Source organism: Tympanuchus pallidicinctus, unplaced genomic scaffold (genome assembly GCF_026119805.1).
Source record: "Tympanuchus pallidicinctus isolate F22 unplaced genomic scaffold, pur_lepc_1.0 scaffold4, whole genome shotgun sequence".
Taxonomy (NCBI): domain Eukaryota; kingdom Metazoa; phylum Chordata; class Aves; order Galliformes; family Phasianidae; genus Tympanuchus; species Tympanuchus pallidicinctus.
Window position 1 is genome coordinate 38,621,558 of NW_026294758.1, and position 14,742 is coordinate 38,636,299.

Sequence of the window (14,742 nt, forward strand, 5' to 3'; positions counted from 1 at the left end):
AAACCTCATTAGGCTTACATGGCCCCTCCTTTCTAGCCTCTCAAAGTCCCTCTGGATGGTTTCACTTCCTTCTAATGTGTCAACTGCACTACTCAGCTTGGTGTCATCAGCAAATTTACTGAGAGTGCACTCGAGCCTGACATCAATATCATTGATGAAAATGTTGAAAAGCACCCATCCCAAGACATACCCCTGGGGGACACCATTCATAACTGGCCTCCAAGTGCACATAAAACCATTAAACATGACCCTCTGTCTATGGCCTTCCAGCCACCGAATATCCACTGAACAGTCCACTCCTCAAATCTGTATCTCTCCAATTTAGAGATGTATTGAGGGATCACATCAAAAATTTTGCCTGAGTCCAGATAGATGACATTGGGTACCTTCCCTTTGTCCACCAGTGTCGTCACTCCATCATAGAAGGCCACTAGTTTGGTCAGGCATGACCTTGCCATGCTGGCCATCTCAGATCACCTTTTCATCCCTCATGTGCCTTAACATGCCTTCTAGGAGAACCTGTTCCACGATCTTTCCAGGCACAGAGGTGAGGCTCACTGGTCTGTAGTTCCTGGGTCCTCTTTCCTCTCTTTCTTGTAAATGGGAATGACATTTTCATTTTTCCTGTCCCTGGGGACTTCACCCAACAGTCACAATATATGGTATATATTCATATATTGTGTCAAGTGACTCAGCAACCACATCAGCCAGCTGATTTAGGACTCTGGAATGCAAGTCATCTGGCCCCATAGACTTGCATATATTCATTCTCATGAGGCAGTCTCAGACTTACTCTGCCCTTACAGAGGGGGAGCAGGGAGGATTTACTCCCCTGGTTTCCAGCTACAGGGCCAGGGATATGAGCTTCAGGGACATGAGCAATACAAGAATCCTGGCAGTAAATGAAGACCATGGCAAAAACTCATTTACTACCTCAGCCTTCTCCATATCTGTCATAGCCAGTTCTCCTTTCTCATTTACCAAAGGAGGTGTGCTCTTTTTGGCCTGCCTCTTCTGGCTATTGTACCTATCGAATCTCTTCTTGGTGTTTTTAATATCCCTTGCCAAGTTCAGTTCCATCTGATCCTTGGCTTTCCTAATCACTTCTCTGCAAGTCCGGACAGCATCCCTGTATTCTCCCTAGAATGCCCTGGGGAGAATGTGCCTTTATTTCCACAGCTTGTACAATCTGTTCTTTTCCCTTTGTCTGACCAGCAGATTTTGTGCATCCGCTTCCTGCTTTCTCATTCTGAGGGATGGAGAGCTCTTGTGCTCCTAGCAGGGCATCCTTGGAGAGTAGCCAGCTTTTTTCCTTTTCTTTGTCTCTAAGGACAGCTTCCCAGGAGATCTCATGCAACAATTCCTTAAACATCCTGATGTTCATTCTCCCAAAATTCAGGGTCCTGAACCCACTCTTTGCCAGGACTACGTTACTTGAGATAACAAACTCAGCAGGGGCATGGTCCCTGCAACCTAAACTGCCTCCATTTGTAATCTCTTTAATGATCTCCTCTGCACTGATGAGCACCTGATCCAGCAGTGCTTCCCCCGTGGTCAGTCTATCCAACACACAAACCAGAAGTTATCATTCATATACTCCAGAAAGTCTCCTGGATCTCTTGCAGCTTGCTGTACGGTTTTCCCAGCAGATATCTGGGTGGTTGACAAGGAGAAGTGCCTGAGCACGATGCCTTCTGCAGCTGAAGGAAGAAGGCATTGTCAGCAGGCTCCCCTTGATCAGGTGGTCTGTAGTGGGCCCCTACTACCAGGTGCCCTTTATTAGTCCTATCCCAAATTCTAACCCACAGGTCCTCGACCTGCTCCTCACTATTTCTCAGAGGAAGATCCTTACAATCAATCCAGTCTTTAGGACAGAGGGCAAAACTAGGTAATAAATTTATTTCATTCACATTTGCTTCTGCATTTAGTTACTCGTTGCATCCAATCTCCAAAAATGGCTATTTCTTCATTTTTTTTTTAATACATTAGTATCTTCCCCATTCTGAATATTTATGCTGGTGTATTTGCAGACTTTTCAGTTAATAAATTTTCCTGTTAAATGTCACTTTCTTCTGATGACTGACACAACTGTGTGAGTTGATCTGTCAAGAATAATCTTTTTGTAAAAGGCTGTTCTAAGCCTCATTGCCGATGCAGAAGGTATTTCAGCCTTTCTCTGTGGGCATGCTCTCTTTTCCTTTGCACTTGGCTCCTTTTCCATCTTTAAGGTTTAAATCCATTCTCTGTTTAGCGTAGTATATGACAATTTCTGTGAAGTTCATGAAGTTAATGAGCTCGATAAGGATAAATTTACCGGAAAACAACCCCAAAACATATTTCATAGTAAAGCATTATACAAGTCGAATAATTCAAGTTGTTTCCAAAATATGAATAAGATTGTTTCCTTTTCTTTGAATCTTGGTTGACACACGAAATAATGCTCATATAACTGGTTCTTTCAGCATTCAGACCCAGACACAGGTCTCCATGGATGTTTCAGTTTTTTCTTTTAGTGTTATGTAAATGTGGTTTAGAAAATCACAGAGGCCTTCCACCTGTAAATGTCCACAAGGCTACATTGAGGATCCATAGGCTCCACTCTTGTGACTATAACTCCACAGTGCCATGCTTTCCCTAGTGGAAGCATTTGTGTATTTCATTAGTCGGTAATTCTCCCCAGATCTGAATTACGTACATCTTTGGCTACATTGTACTGAAAACTTTTTCTTCAGCCTCCACTACTTTAATTCATCAGACTATTTTTCTTTGCCAATGAAGATCAAGACAGCCATTTGGTAGCTGTTTACATGTATGTTCTTCATAAAAATAAATTTCATTCTGTCCAGAGGGTATACACTGAGGAAAGATTCCAAATTTATTTCTCTACTGAGCACAGACAGAAACATAGGGACTATAATGTGATTTTAGTTAAAATCTTTGAGAGCCGAGTAGTTCATTGAAACACTGGAAATATCCCTACTTCTTAAACTTTCTGATTTGATTGCATTTATTATACAATTCCATTGCCTTATTTAGAAAGATCCTTTTGCTGAGCTATTTTCTATACTGCTCGTATCTTTAACTTCCCATCTTTTATTTTCTTAGAAAAGCTGAATTTGTTTAAAATTGCTTAGCCATGCCTAGAGAGAATTCATTAGGGTCTGATCTTCGAAAGACTTATGGCTTCTGCAAAACACAGGAGAAAAAATGATTACCTGAGCAGGATTTTTTGCCTTAAGCTTACGTCCTGTGAAGATACTAGCCTCTTGTGAGCAACACAAAAAATTTGCAGATTAAAAAAAAAAAAAAAAAAAAAAGAATTGGAGAAGGAAAAGTAATATTTTGCTATTGTATAAATGTTATTCATGTTTTCACTTCCCTGTTTTCACTCTGAATTCATTTTCTCAATAATCTTTTCTAATATAGGAGTGGACTGTAACTACTGTAAAACTGTATGGTGACAAAATGAGGAGTCTGAAATCTCAATTAGAAGCTTACCGAGAGCTGATGAACAAGAACAGCCAATACTGGCAAAATTTAGCTAAGGTAAACAAGAAGTGAATTTTAACAGAAGAATAAGAGCAACAGGAACATATGGGGGATGCAGAAAGAGATTGTAGAAGTCGTGTTTTCTTTTCAGTAACAAACTGAAGATATAGTTTGAGAAATTACTACAAAACCATAGCTGTCTTCATCTGGAGATGAGTAAAACCTTACACAGTACGTTTTCAGAACAGTTTTCGTATCTTCAGTTCCGTGATGAATACTTGGTGTAAAGTTCTCCCATACTATTTTGTTGATACACCTGAGAACAATTATGTTTTTATGAAGGAAAATAAAGACGTTCACTGAGTATTAAGGATATCTAATGCTTTTTTAGTGATGACCAGAAATTAAGGTTTATCCCATTCTTTATATTCTACAACCAAGCAAAAATTTCTGCATGTACCAGAATTTAAGAAGTGTATTCAGAATCTAATGACATTTGGTTTCTAAATTTGTCAATTTTTATTTTTGTCCAAGATCCCCAGGACTTAGCACTCTAGTTCAAATGTTCAAATTTCTCAACTTGTGTGGAAGAAAAACTAAAACAATCAAATAAATAAATACTGAAGACCTTTTTGAAAAATGAACGCTGAGTATGGAGCTTTTAATTACTTTGCCTTATTCTATTTCTTTCAGAGCCTGAGGGAAATTAACAGTCAACTGAGCCAAGAGAAGGAAGTTCTTCTTCATCAAATGAAACAACAAACAGAGAAATGGGAAGAAAAAAAGGTGAAAACAGCTGGTTTGTTTTTTCTTCATGAAGTTAAACTGTGCCCTCATTTTCATTTCTAGTTCATGCTGTTCCCAACAGTCTAAGGGTCCTGAAAACAACAATTTGTCTTTAGATATGTACAACTAAATCAGCCAAGATTAATTGCTAGACACTTGTTTTATTTCAGGGAATAAAAGTAATTTGGGGGTCATTAGATGCCAATGAAGAAGATGTACAGGATTTTGTTCTATGTTATTTTTCCACTAAAAACTGTAATTGTCATTTCTCAGTCTTTTTCACTTCTCATGTCTTTTCAATAATTGTAAAATCACAGCAGAGTTGGTTTTTGTTGTTGTTTTTTAATTTTTTAATTTAGCAAATGATATAAAAAATACACAAAGTCTTCATCTATCACAACAGTGTAAAGCAGCTCGTTGACCTAAGCAGCAAAAAATAACTTGCATAATGTTTCCCAGGAAAAAGGGGCATATTTGCAATATTTCTTTCTAATAATGAAGTATCAGTTTACTAATGATCTGACATGGCAGCAGATGCAGAAAAAGCCTGCAGAAAGCAGTGAACTGTAAGAGCAAGTTGCTATATCAGTGGGTTAAAACATCATTTCCACCCTTCTTATTGTGGCCAAACTGTATTGCAGTCACATTGTCAGACAATTTAGTAATACTCAAACTTTGTTCTTACTGAATCATTGATCACTGTCAGATGTTTCTGTTTATTACAGAAGCAAAAGAACTAAAAAAAAAAAAAAAAAAAAAAGGCCTTGGGTAAAATAAATGTGTATTGCAAGAGCACAGCAGCACTCTCCCCTTATTATTATTATTTTTTTCATTATAATAATTCTTTTAAGGGCAGGGTTGGGGAAATAGGGGAGATGAGCTATTTCAGGCACATCCAACCTGTAGCTCATGGGCCACATGCAGTCTGATACAGCTCACGCTGTAGCCATGCAATACCTCATGCTATCGCAGTGGCAGCTCTGCCCCACAGAGTGGCCCAGCTGCATGGGCTCCAGGGCATGGGGAGGGTACAGTGTAATGCCAGCTTAAGTTAGGGCAAATAATTTTATGCATTTCACAGAATCACAAGGTTGGAAGTCCTTTCACAAGTCCTGTGAAAAGTGAAAAACATGCAGCCATGCTTTCCATTTTGATAAATGAATTTGAGGTTTCAGGATTGCAAAAAAGAAATTAATATTTTTGTTTATTTGTGACTCTATTTCTAGTAGGCATATATTTGAAAATTTTCAAATGGAATGCATAGAGTTGTAATGAAAAATTTTATCACATCTCTTTATCCGTCTCTTACCAGAGAGAAATATCATTTGGTTTACAATCATGGCTCATTCACTTTGTCATTTTTTTGGCAGTATGAACATTTGTGAACAATTGTTTTCAAGGATGAAGTACAGGAAGAATAAAATTTCACCAGACATCTTAAGAATTCACTGAGAATTGCAATCACTGTCACTGAACCAGACTGATGCATTAATTTCACAAAAATACCAGTTTTATATTTTTGTTAGTCTGTTTTTAATATGTTTTAATAAAAAATGCTAAAACTTCAAGTTTTGTTACTTACATATATGAACTACCTTATATATTTTATGAGGGCTGCTCTGAAAGTAATGCCTTCTATTGCATTATGTTGTTCCACAACATCAGAGGCAGATGTTGGCTGTATGGCAGTTGAGGCTGAACTTTCTCACCAGTGCAGATTCTTTTTCATTGCTAGAGAAAATCCATAGCCAATGGTATTGACTATTTTAAAAAAAAAAAAGGTGTTTCGTAGATGAGAATTTGCTCTAAGACTACTGTGTTCTTTGTATTGGTTGTAGTTTCCTTGGAAATAATTAGGTAGTATTAATTTTGGAGCAACAGTCATAGATGGAGCTTTCATCAGTTTCTCTTCATTCAATGCAGCTTAGGAAAGCCAAAAGGTCAGACATCCATGAGTTATTTAACCTGGGAAGATCTTGAGGCTGTAACACCAGACACTAACATGCAGGCAGTTAATTCCTTTATCAACAGTTGTCTTGATACACTAACAAAACAACATTACTCAATGTAGAACGTATTTGTTTTTAGTTCTGAAAACAAAAAAAAAAGTTGTATTTCATTTAATGGTCATGAAATGCTTAGTGTTGTGCACCTTCAATAAAAGGTTATGTTCTTAAACAGTTAAATAGGCTGCTTATGTTAGTACTTCTGTGCCCAGCATGCTTTCAGGACTGAGCCCAAAATGCACATTAAAATAATTTAATTTATTCCTGGTTATATCAGAGTCCAGTTTCTTCCCTAATATGAAATCACTAACATGGACTGTGAAGTACCAATTTTGGCTCCATACACTGAAAAGCCATAACTTTATAAATATTCCAATATGTATTCCTTCTGTAAATTAAGCTACATTTATCTGTGGAAATAACAATTTAAAGTGATTTTCAATTTGATTTGTGTGTTATAGAATTTTGCCCAGTTTGACCTGCTAGTTTCTTAGTGATATCTTGTCAGAATTGCTTTCCAAATAAATGCAAGGGTATTTTTCAGATTTACCTATTTTATACCTCTCTTCTGAATTACATGTATACCATACATTCTGAATTTCTTGTTACTGGAGAAAATAACTTTTTTTTTTCTTTTTCTAATATAATCTATGAGCATGATCTAATTATTGTCTGTTATTTTCTATATATATATATATATTATTATGCATAAAATATGTAAGTATTTCTGTAATTTTGAAATCAGTCTTTATATCAATCATCACTGTACTACAATAGGGCATATATTCAGGATCATGTTGACACTCTTTTGAAGGAATAAAAGTCTAAAAATCAGACTTAAATTTTGAAATAGAGTGCAGATTCCTATAGCATTTCGGAGTGAAAAATAGGAAGGAGTATTTTTTTACAGTGCAGCACCATCTTTTGATGGAATTTTGAATGTCATCAGTATTTAATTTTTTTTTTTCTCCTATGTTTTATGATATATCTCCAATATTAGCTGATTCCCAGTTGACAAACAGTGAAGACTATAGTTTTTTACAAATTCTTGAAATGTAGCATATTATATTTTAAGAAAGAATAGCAAGTGGTGAAGTTATAATGTTCTAAGATATACAGGAAGAGAGAACATCTTTTATGAAACCAGGTAGTACTATCAAGATCTGAAGTAAATAAACTTTCGTTCTGTGCTGACTTTAGACTGTGTGTGCAAAGGATTTTATTTCTCAAATTTTTGTGAGACTTACTCTGTAATTTTTATCTCTTTAATTCTTGCAATGTGGGCAAATGTAAGTATTGGACATTTTGGTTAATTTTCTTGTGAAAATGGTAAAGTCTGAGAAGTCTCTGCTTTTCTTCTTTTATATTTTCTTTTATAGCAACAACCTGTTACTGCTCATTTCTCTAGGATGCGACTATCAGTGGCAACATTATTCCACTGTTATTAATTTTTACATGTAGACTCACAAAGGAAATACAAAAACTGATGTCTTTCTCTCCTCTTTTCTTGCCTTTCAGGTCAGGATTCTTGAAAATCTGTCTAAAACAATCAGTCATCTTTATGCCCAACACACATTGAGTGAGTTTTGTATTTTGGACATGAAATTTCTTGATCTTCCTATTTTCCCTCCTATTTTTCTTATGCTGTGGATTATACCAGACAAAATCAGTATAAGCTTTTCCATTACAATACTGTATTTCAGGTTAAATTAAAGAAGAATTTTAGAGCCAGAAATGTCTATCATAATTCCAAACTCTTTAGTATAACTGGATTATTACAGTCAGGAAGAATTTTGTGTAGACTTCTTTCAACATTTGAATAGAATATTCTAACAGAATTCTTGATTATCATAATTAATTTGTGCATTACAAATTCTTGATTTCTTAATGGAGACAATTTAGTACACTTAGACAATATTGCAGCCAGTGCATAGTCATAGAAATGCTCAACTTTTTCTTGATTACATCTTCTACTGGTTTCAATATAGCTTTGCAGGAATTTCACAACATCAGTCTGTATGTGGAAAGAGTGTCAGACCATGTGGATTTCCAGATCAAAATTCTTCAGCACAAATCTGAAAAGACCGAAGACTTGGAAAAAGCAGATGTGCTCATTTTAAAATCAAAAGCAGAACAAGTGAGTAACACAATGGAAATGAAATTGGTTGGTTTATAATTATTCCAGTTGTTTCAAAATATGTCAGACTGACTAATTCTAGAAAGGCTGAAGGAAGCTAGAAGACTGACAACAAAAAATATGGGAAATTTATATGTGCTTTGAGAATGATAAATTGGTGATGAATTATTAAAATACTATAGTAAGAAAATGAAGTCTAATTCTTCTGGAACCAAATAGTGTGCTGTTATCTTCATTATAATGCTAGTATACATTTTACTACAAAATCTTTTGAACATCTCTAGTATGAATTGTAAAAACTGTACACCAAACATTGGAAGTAAGCAACATCTACTTCTTTTAGATTTTTTTCCATTTGTGCTCTAACTTGATCATTAATATCTTGGAAAATTCATTCTGATGAACAGATTTTGCATTAACATTTTAAAATATATCTTTGTGGCCTCCCAGGGAGCTAATGAAGAGAAGTCTGAAAACTCAGTGGAAATGGGACCTCTGTGGCAAGCACACATCATACTGCAAAAGATACAGGAGTCTTTACGGAAACGAGAAAGAGAAGTTACTGAGCTCCTAGAAAGCGAAAGAAGATATAACAATGCAGTGAAACCTGAAATTACAGTCCTAGTATTCTTGAAAAATCTAGCTAAGAAGGTCGGAACTCAGAGACCGTAAAAGTGAAAAATGATTTGCTGAGTTTACAAAGAAGTTCAATTTGGAAAAATGTGTATTTTAATTAATTATTTTTAGTGTTAAAAAATAGAAAAATTATTTTATACATATTGATTTAAAGGCTAAATGAAATTTTCAGAATTACACATGTAATTAAAGAAATCTAGACCCTCACTGAAAATTGACCTACAGAAATCTGATTAGACCAATCTGAATACTCTTTTTATGGGATTATTTTAATATATAAATTAGTGAAACTCAAAAATGAAATCATGGAAAAAACAGTATTTTTCTGTTCTTTCAGTTCTTATCTGAAAAACATGATTTGCAAACAGTTTTGCAGAAAATTTAATCTTATTTTTGATCCATGATAGGTTCACACCTTATACTGTGATGTCCCTGAGGCACAGCAGTACATCAATCAGCTTGTCAGGAAGAATGAGGTTGAAAGGGCTGGTTGGAAAGAAGCCTTTAATAAAGCTCAGGCTGACATTTCGTCCTATGAAGTGCTTTATGGAAATGAACCTAGGGATGACAAAAGGTATGTAGGAGTGTTAATAAAGATAGAAATAATATTAAAAAAGTAATGAGTTGTTTCCATACAGAGAAAATACATTTTAAAGAATCTTATTATAATTTTCATGCATGGTTTTGAAATTGAAAAAAAAATCAAAGTATTCTATAATTATATTAAAAAATTAAATCAAGGAGCTTAAAAACACCTTACAAAGAGCAGGAAAACAATTCAGCATATCTATCTTATGCAAATTTTAACCAGTGTGTTATAAAATATACTGAAATAAGCTTATTTGGCAAGACTGTTATAGTATCAACAACTTCTTTTTCTACATTTTTCAGAATGTTTCTTCCTCATACTTTTCGTAATTGCACCCTTCTTGTAGTTTTAATAATTAGTTTCTCACAAAGTCTTCATCTTATTTTGAACAGCAACAGGACACAGTTCTCTATGAAGCTTTTCAGAAATCTTGGGAGAGCAAAGTCTGAATTAGAATTTGCTGAAACAGAGAAGATAGTTTTTGATTGTATCCAGACTGGGGAAATCCCCAACTGGATTAAAAGAGATTGTCCTTATGTAGTCTTGACAGGTGAGAAATCCTTTCATCAATTCAGAGAAGGCTAATTTATGTTTTATATAAGAAAACAGAGAACAACAGTAGCATTTAAATTCATATTGTGGTAATGCCATATAATATCCCATGAAACACCTCCAACTATATTCATTTTAATTAATTATTATATGAATTTATAAGCCTGGGACTTCATTTTCATATTTGTTTCTCTTCGCTCATCTTTTCTCTGGTGTCTTTATCATTTTAAAATCAGATGTATTGTGTACAATGTGTCTATCTATTTCAATGTGTGTTCAAGGTAGACAAATCCAGAATACCCTCTAGCTTAACATTCAGGCACTGAACACAATGGAAATTACAGAACTCAGAGAATAGTATAGAGAACAGACTACCGAAAAATCTTACATCCACTGCATGAATTTAATACTTTGGCTCTTCTGAGAAGGAATAATTTTCCAATATTTTGCTTGTTTTTTTTTTAATTATTTTGCAACACACAGTGGTTTTGGTGGTCTAGACAGGGAAAGAGGAATGGCTATGATTTCTATTTTAAGAATTACTATTTCTAATTTAAGATATTTACTGTGATATGTATTTGTCATTTAACTACATAATTACTGGAACTGCCCAGAAGACCATAAGGATGTATGCTCTAGAGAGATAAGTCAGCATTCAGAGGAAATAATGCAAAAGTTTGAAATGGAAATGAAGGTAACACATTACAATATATTATATCATATGGTTTTAAATCATTAAAATAAAAAATGCCATTCTTTTCTGTTCTATTCTTAAGGGATTTTATATTTTCTCTAGAGTATCTTAAAGAACATCTGCAGACAAGTGGTAACTATTTGAACTGAGTTTTTCCTGCTGAAGTTGAATTATAGAATCATAGAGTCATAGAATAACAGAATCATAGAATTGTTTGAGTTGTAAGGGACCCTTTAAGTTGATTTAGTCAAACTCCTGTGCAAGGAACAGGGATATTTGCAGCTAGATAAGCTTTCTCAGAGCCTAGTTCAACCGGACTTTGAATGTCTCCAAGATCGAAATATATGTAGGTTGCTCCAAAAGTAATGCCTCCTATACGAAGAACACAGTATCACTATTAGAGCAAATTCTAAGCTACAAAACTCTTATTTTACACAATTAGGTATGCATTTTGCCAGCAATGAACGAGAACCTGCATATCATGACCATAAAGATCTTCACCAATAGAGATGACCCACTGTTTCTCAGCTGCTATGATAGTGTCATTGGTAGGAAAATGTTGCCCATGCAGTCCCTAATTCATCAGCTCAAACAGATGGAAATCAGAAGGAGCCAAATCCAGAGCATACTGTGTGTGTGGTAGGATAGTCCAGACAAAACTGGCTATATGCTTCATGGTCTTCAAACTGACATGAGGCCTTGCATCTTCTTGTAAGATAAAGGTCCTGACCTACCACAGGAAGTTCAATCCCTCAGCTTGGTCAATGTTGCAGTGTAAAAGTGAGAGCTGATGGTTTGCCTGGGTTCCAAGAAATATAAAAGAATCACCCCTTTTCTATCCCAAAAGATATTGCACATCTCTTTACCTGCTGAAGGCTGCACCTTGAACTTTTTCTTCAGTGGAGAATTACAATTATCACTCCTTACTCTGCTTTTTTGATTTTAGCTTGTAGTGGTGAAAACACATCTCATTGCCAGAAATGATGCAATCCAGAAAACTCAGAAAACTGATCTCAGAGTGGCTCAGTAGGTCCTGTTTCTGTTCCTGTGTGAGCATGCGTGCAAACTTTTAAATATTCCAACATGGCCACCTTTGTTTCAACATATTGAAGCTGATAACCAACCTTGTGCACATTTCCTTGATTATAATCCACAAATTCATGTGGATGAAGTGATGCAGACACTCTGTTTCATGGTGTAATACCTGCACATGGCCATCTTGAACATGACTTTTCTTTCACATCACTGATACCACTGCTGAAACACACCACTCACCACTCCACTATGCTCATATCCACTGGTTAGTCTCCAAGCATCGATGAATGTCAGTGGGTGCTATTTTTTTCATCTTGGGGGAATTTGTTTACATGCATTTGCTTAATATGCACTTCCACATCAGACATCATTCTGTCAGAGTGCCTCTCTGCTGCCATCTGTCACACAGCAACAAAGAAGTAACAGAATATCAGAGTATTAGTAGAAGGCTCAACCTCCACTGCCATAACACCAAAATCTGCTTCTGGTGCTGTGGGGTGGCATAACAAAATAGGAGCCATTATTTTCAGAGCAGTACTCGTACTTTAATGATACAACAGAAAACAGAGTGTAATAAGAACCTTGGTATATTTTTGTTGCTGGACTTCAAACTGAACAGTCCCCAAATTGCCATCAATTATTATTTCTTTTACTTTAATTTAGCTATAATGCTAAATTAATACACAGAAATTTTCACTATTAAATGATGCACACAAAAAACAAAATGTTTACAATTATTAATTATGTAACTGATATTTTTAGGTGGTCAAGAAAACAATGGAACAGTAAAAAACACACCAACAATGGAACAAGTTTCCTGTTTTAAAGGGGACGCTGGATGGACGTCTTGAATAATAGAAACATTTTCTACAGCAGCTTCATGATAAAAAATGAATTGGAAGAACTTCAAGCCCACTATTTACTCTCAAGAAACTTTTGGAGTTTCAGTGTTTTGAAACTTTTAGTCACTTTAAGAAATATTTTGAAGACATCTTTAAATACAAAACAACAAAACGCACACACAAAGCCCCCCCACTATTGTATCCTGAAAGAATTTGACTGAACAAAAGAGCCTAAATGCTTTATTTAAGCAGATACAGATCTGTTTGTAAGTGGATGGGATTAATCTCACCAAATTTCTGATGTCTAAAATTATGTATCTAACATGTATCTATAAGAATAGAGAGATGGCTCCAAACTGTATTTTTTCCCAGAGCACAAACAGCTCTGTTCCACGGAGAGAAGGCTCAGGGTGAAATGCTGTTTGGGTGTTAAAATGTTAATAATAAGCACGATCTGTCCAGATTAAACTAGGAACTCAAAAAAATAACTTTTTGTTTATTTGTTTTGTGGTTTTGGTGGTGGCCTTTTGTTATTATTTTTTCAAGTAAAAGATTTACTCTTAGCTTTAAATGTTTTGGACAAAGAAAAGCACATTTGTACACAAAAGGAAAATTATGCTTATTTTTAAAGACCATGCTGAAAGATGCATGGCCAGCTATAGCAGTCATTGGACTAGACCACCATTCCAAGTGAAAGCCTTCAGAGAACTCCCAGACATGTTGCTTTTCTTTGTCTTTCCCTTTTTAAAATAATTATGTAGTGGGAACATGTTTTTAATTCTGCACATAATAAAATAAAAGGAATGAATCCCAGTGGACCACACCATATCTGACAGACCATGTTATGGCACAACTGTGAATTTTGTATATGGGCTCAGTTGAAAGTATATACCAGCAGAGTCTTTTTCAATCAAACAGATGCTTTTATGTATTGATGTCATGGTTATATGATTCTTGTTATTGGTATTATTTCATATTATCATGTGAAGCACTGAAAGTTAAAGAGTTAATGCCCCATTTCTGTAGACTGCCGAATTTCCTGCTACCTGTTTCTCAGAAGGAAAGAAGAACTACATATCACAGAGGACTTTGTATCCTCTGCTTATTTGAACAGCATCCCTGTTTTCCTCCCAGGTGGCACTGCCTGTGCACGCCCTTCTTTTCTCTCAGGTTGACCAACAGATCCTTGATGAGCCATGGTGGTTTCCTGCCTCCCTTGCCTGTTTTCCTATCTCCAAAACAGCATAGAAAATAACAAATTCAAAGTGTGTCTTAGATTACATACATTATTTGAATTTAAAGTATTCTGAATAATCTGAAGTGCTTTTACACTGTTCGTCTATTCTTAATCAAGTGTTACTATTATGCTGCACTAGGGAAATATGGTGTTTTTTTTTCATTATATATCATTTCATATGCTGCTTCTCTCAATTCTAGCTTGAGTTATTACAGACTTACATAACATGGCTCATAGTCAATTTACTTTCTGACACATTTTTCACTGCAAGAGCTTTACAACTTGAGGGGAGGTAATCTTGAATAAAGATTTAACAGCACCCAGGAGATGAAGCTGGTCACATACTCTTGAACAGGCAAATCTATCAGCTACATTCATGCAGTAAGAAGCTCTGGTATATTATAAAAACATGCTCAAGAGAAAGCTGTCATCTTTTAGACAGATAAACATAATTTACTTTCCTAAAGACAGCCCAGAGTGACTGCAATTGTGTGGATTGTTGCCCTAATGAAAGTTACCATCTTTTTCTGCAATCTTTATTTCTCTTGACTCTTTAAAGACCAGCACAACTATAAGGCCTACCACTATTCAGACATGGTTTGCTAATTCTTGGCACCTATTTCTGAATTGATATAACCAGTACAAATTCAAACCAAAAAAGACTAATCTTTCCCTATGTAAAGTATTTCTTAATTTTCTGGTTCTTCTCTATCTCATTTGAAAGTTAACATTTAAAGTT

General features: G+C 35.3%; 1 protein-coding gene across 1 annotated transcript; it reads left to right on the forward strand.

Moving 5' to 3' along the window:
* The first annotated feature begins 1,789 nt into the window (after nucleotides 1-1,789).
* Nucleotides 1,790-14,431, forward strand: LOC128089373 (uncharacterized). Its single transcript, XM_052700705.1, has 10 exons — nucleotides 1,790-1,888; nucleotides 3,427-3,546; nucleotides 4,183-4,275; nucleotides 7,800-7,860; nucleotides 8,270-8,418; nucleotides 8,869-9,069; nucleotides 9,462-9,628; nucleotides 10,036-10,193; nucleotides 10,810-10,889; nucleotides 12,687-14,431. The coding sequence occupies exons 2-10, from the start codon at nucleotides 3,466-3,468 to the stop codon at nucleotides 12,711-12,713; spliced, it is 1,017 nt and encodes a 338-aa protein (XP_052556665.1). The 5' UTR covers nucleotides 1,790-1,888; nucleotides 3,427-3,465; the 3' UTR covers nucleotides 12,714-14,431.
* Nucleotides 14,432-14,742: the final 311 nt, after the last annotated feature.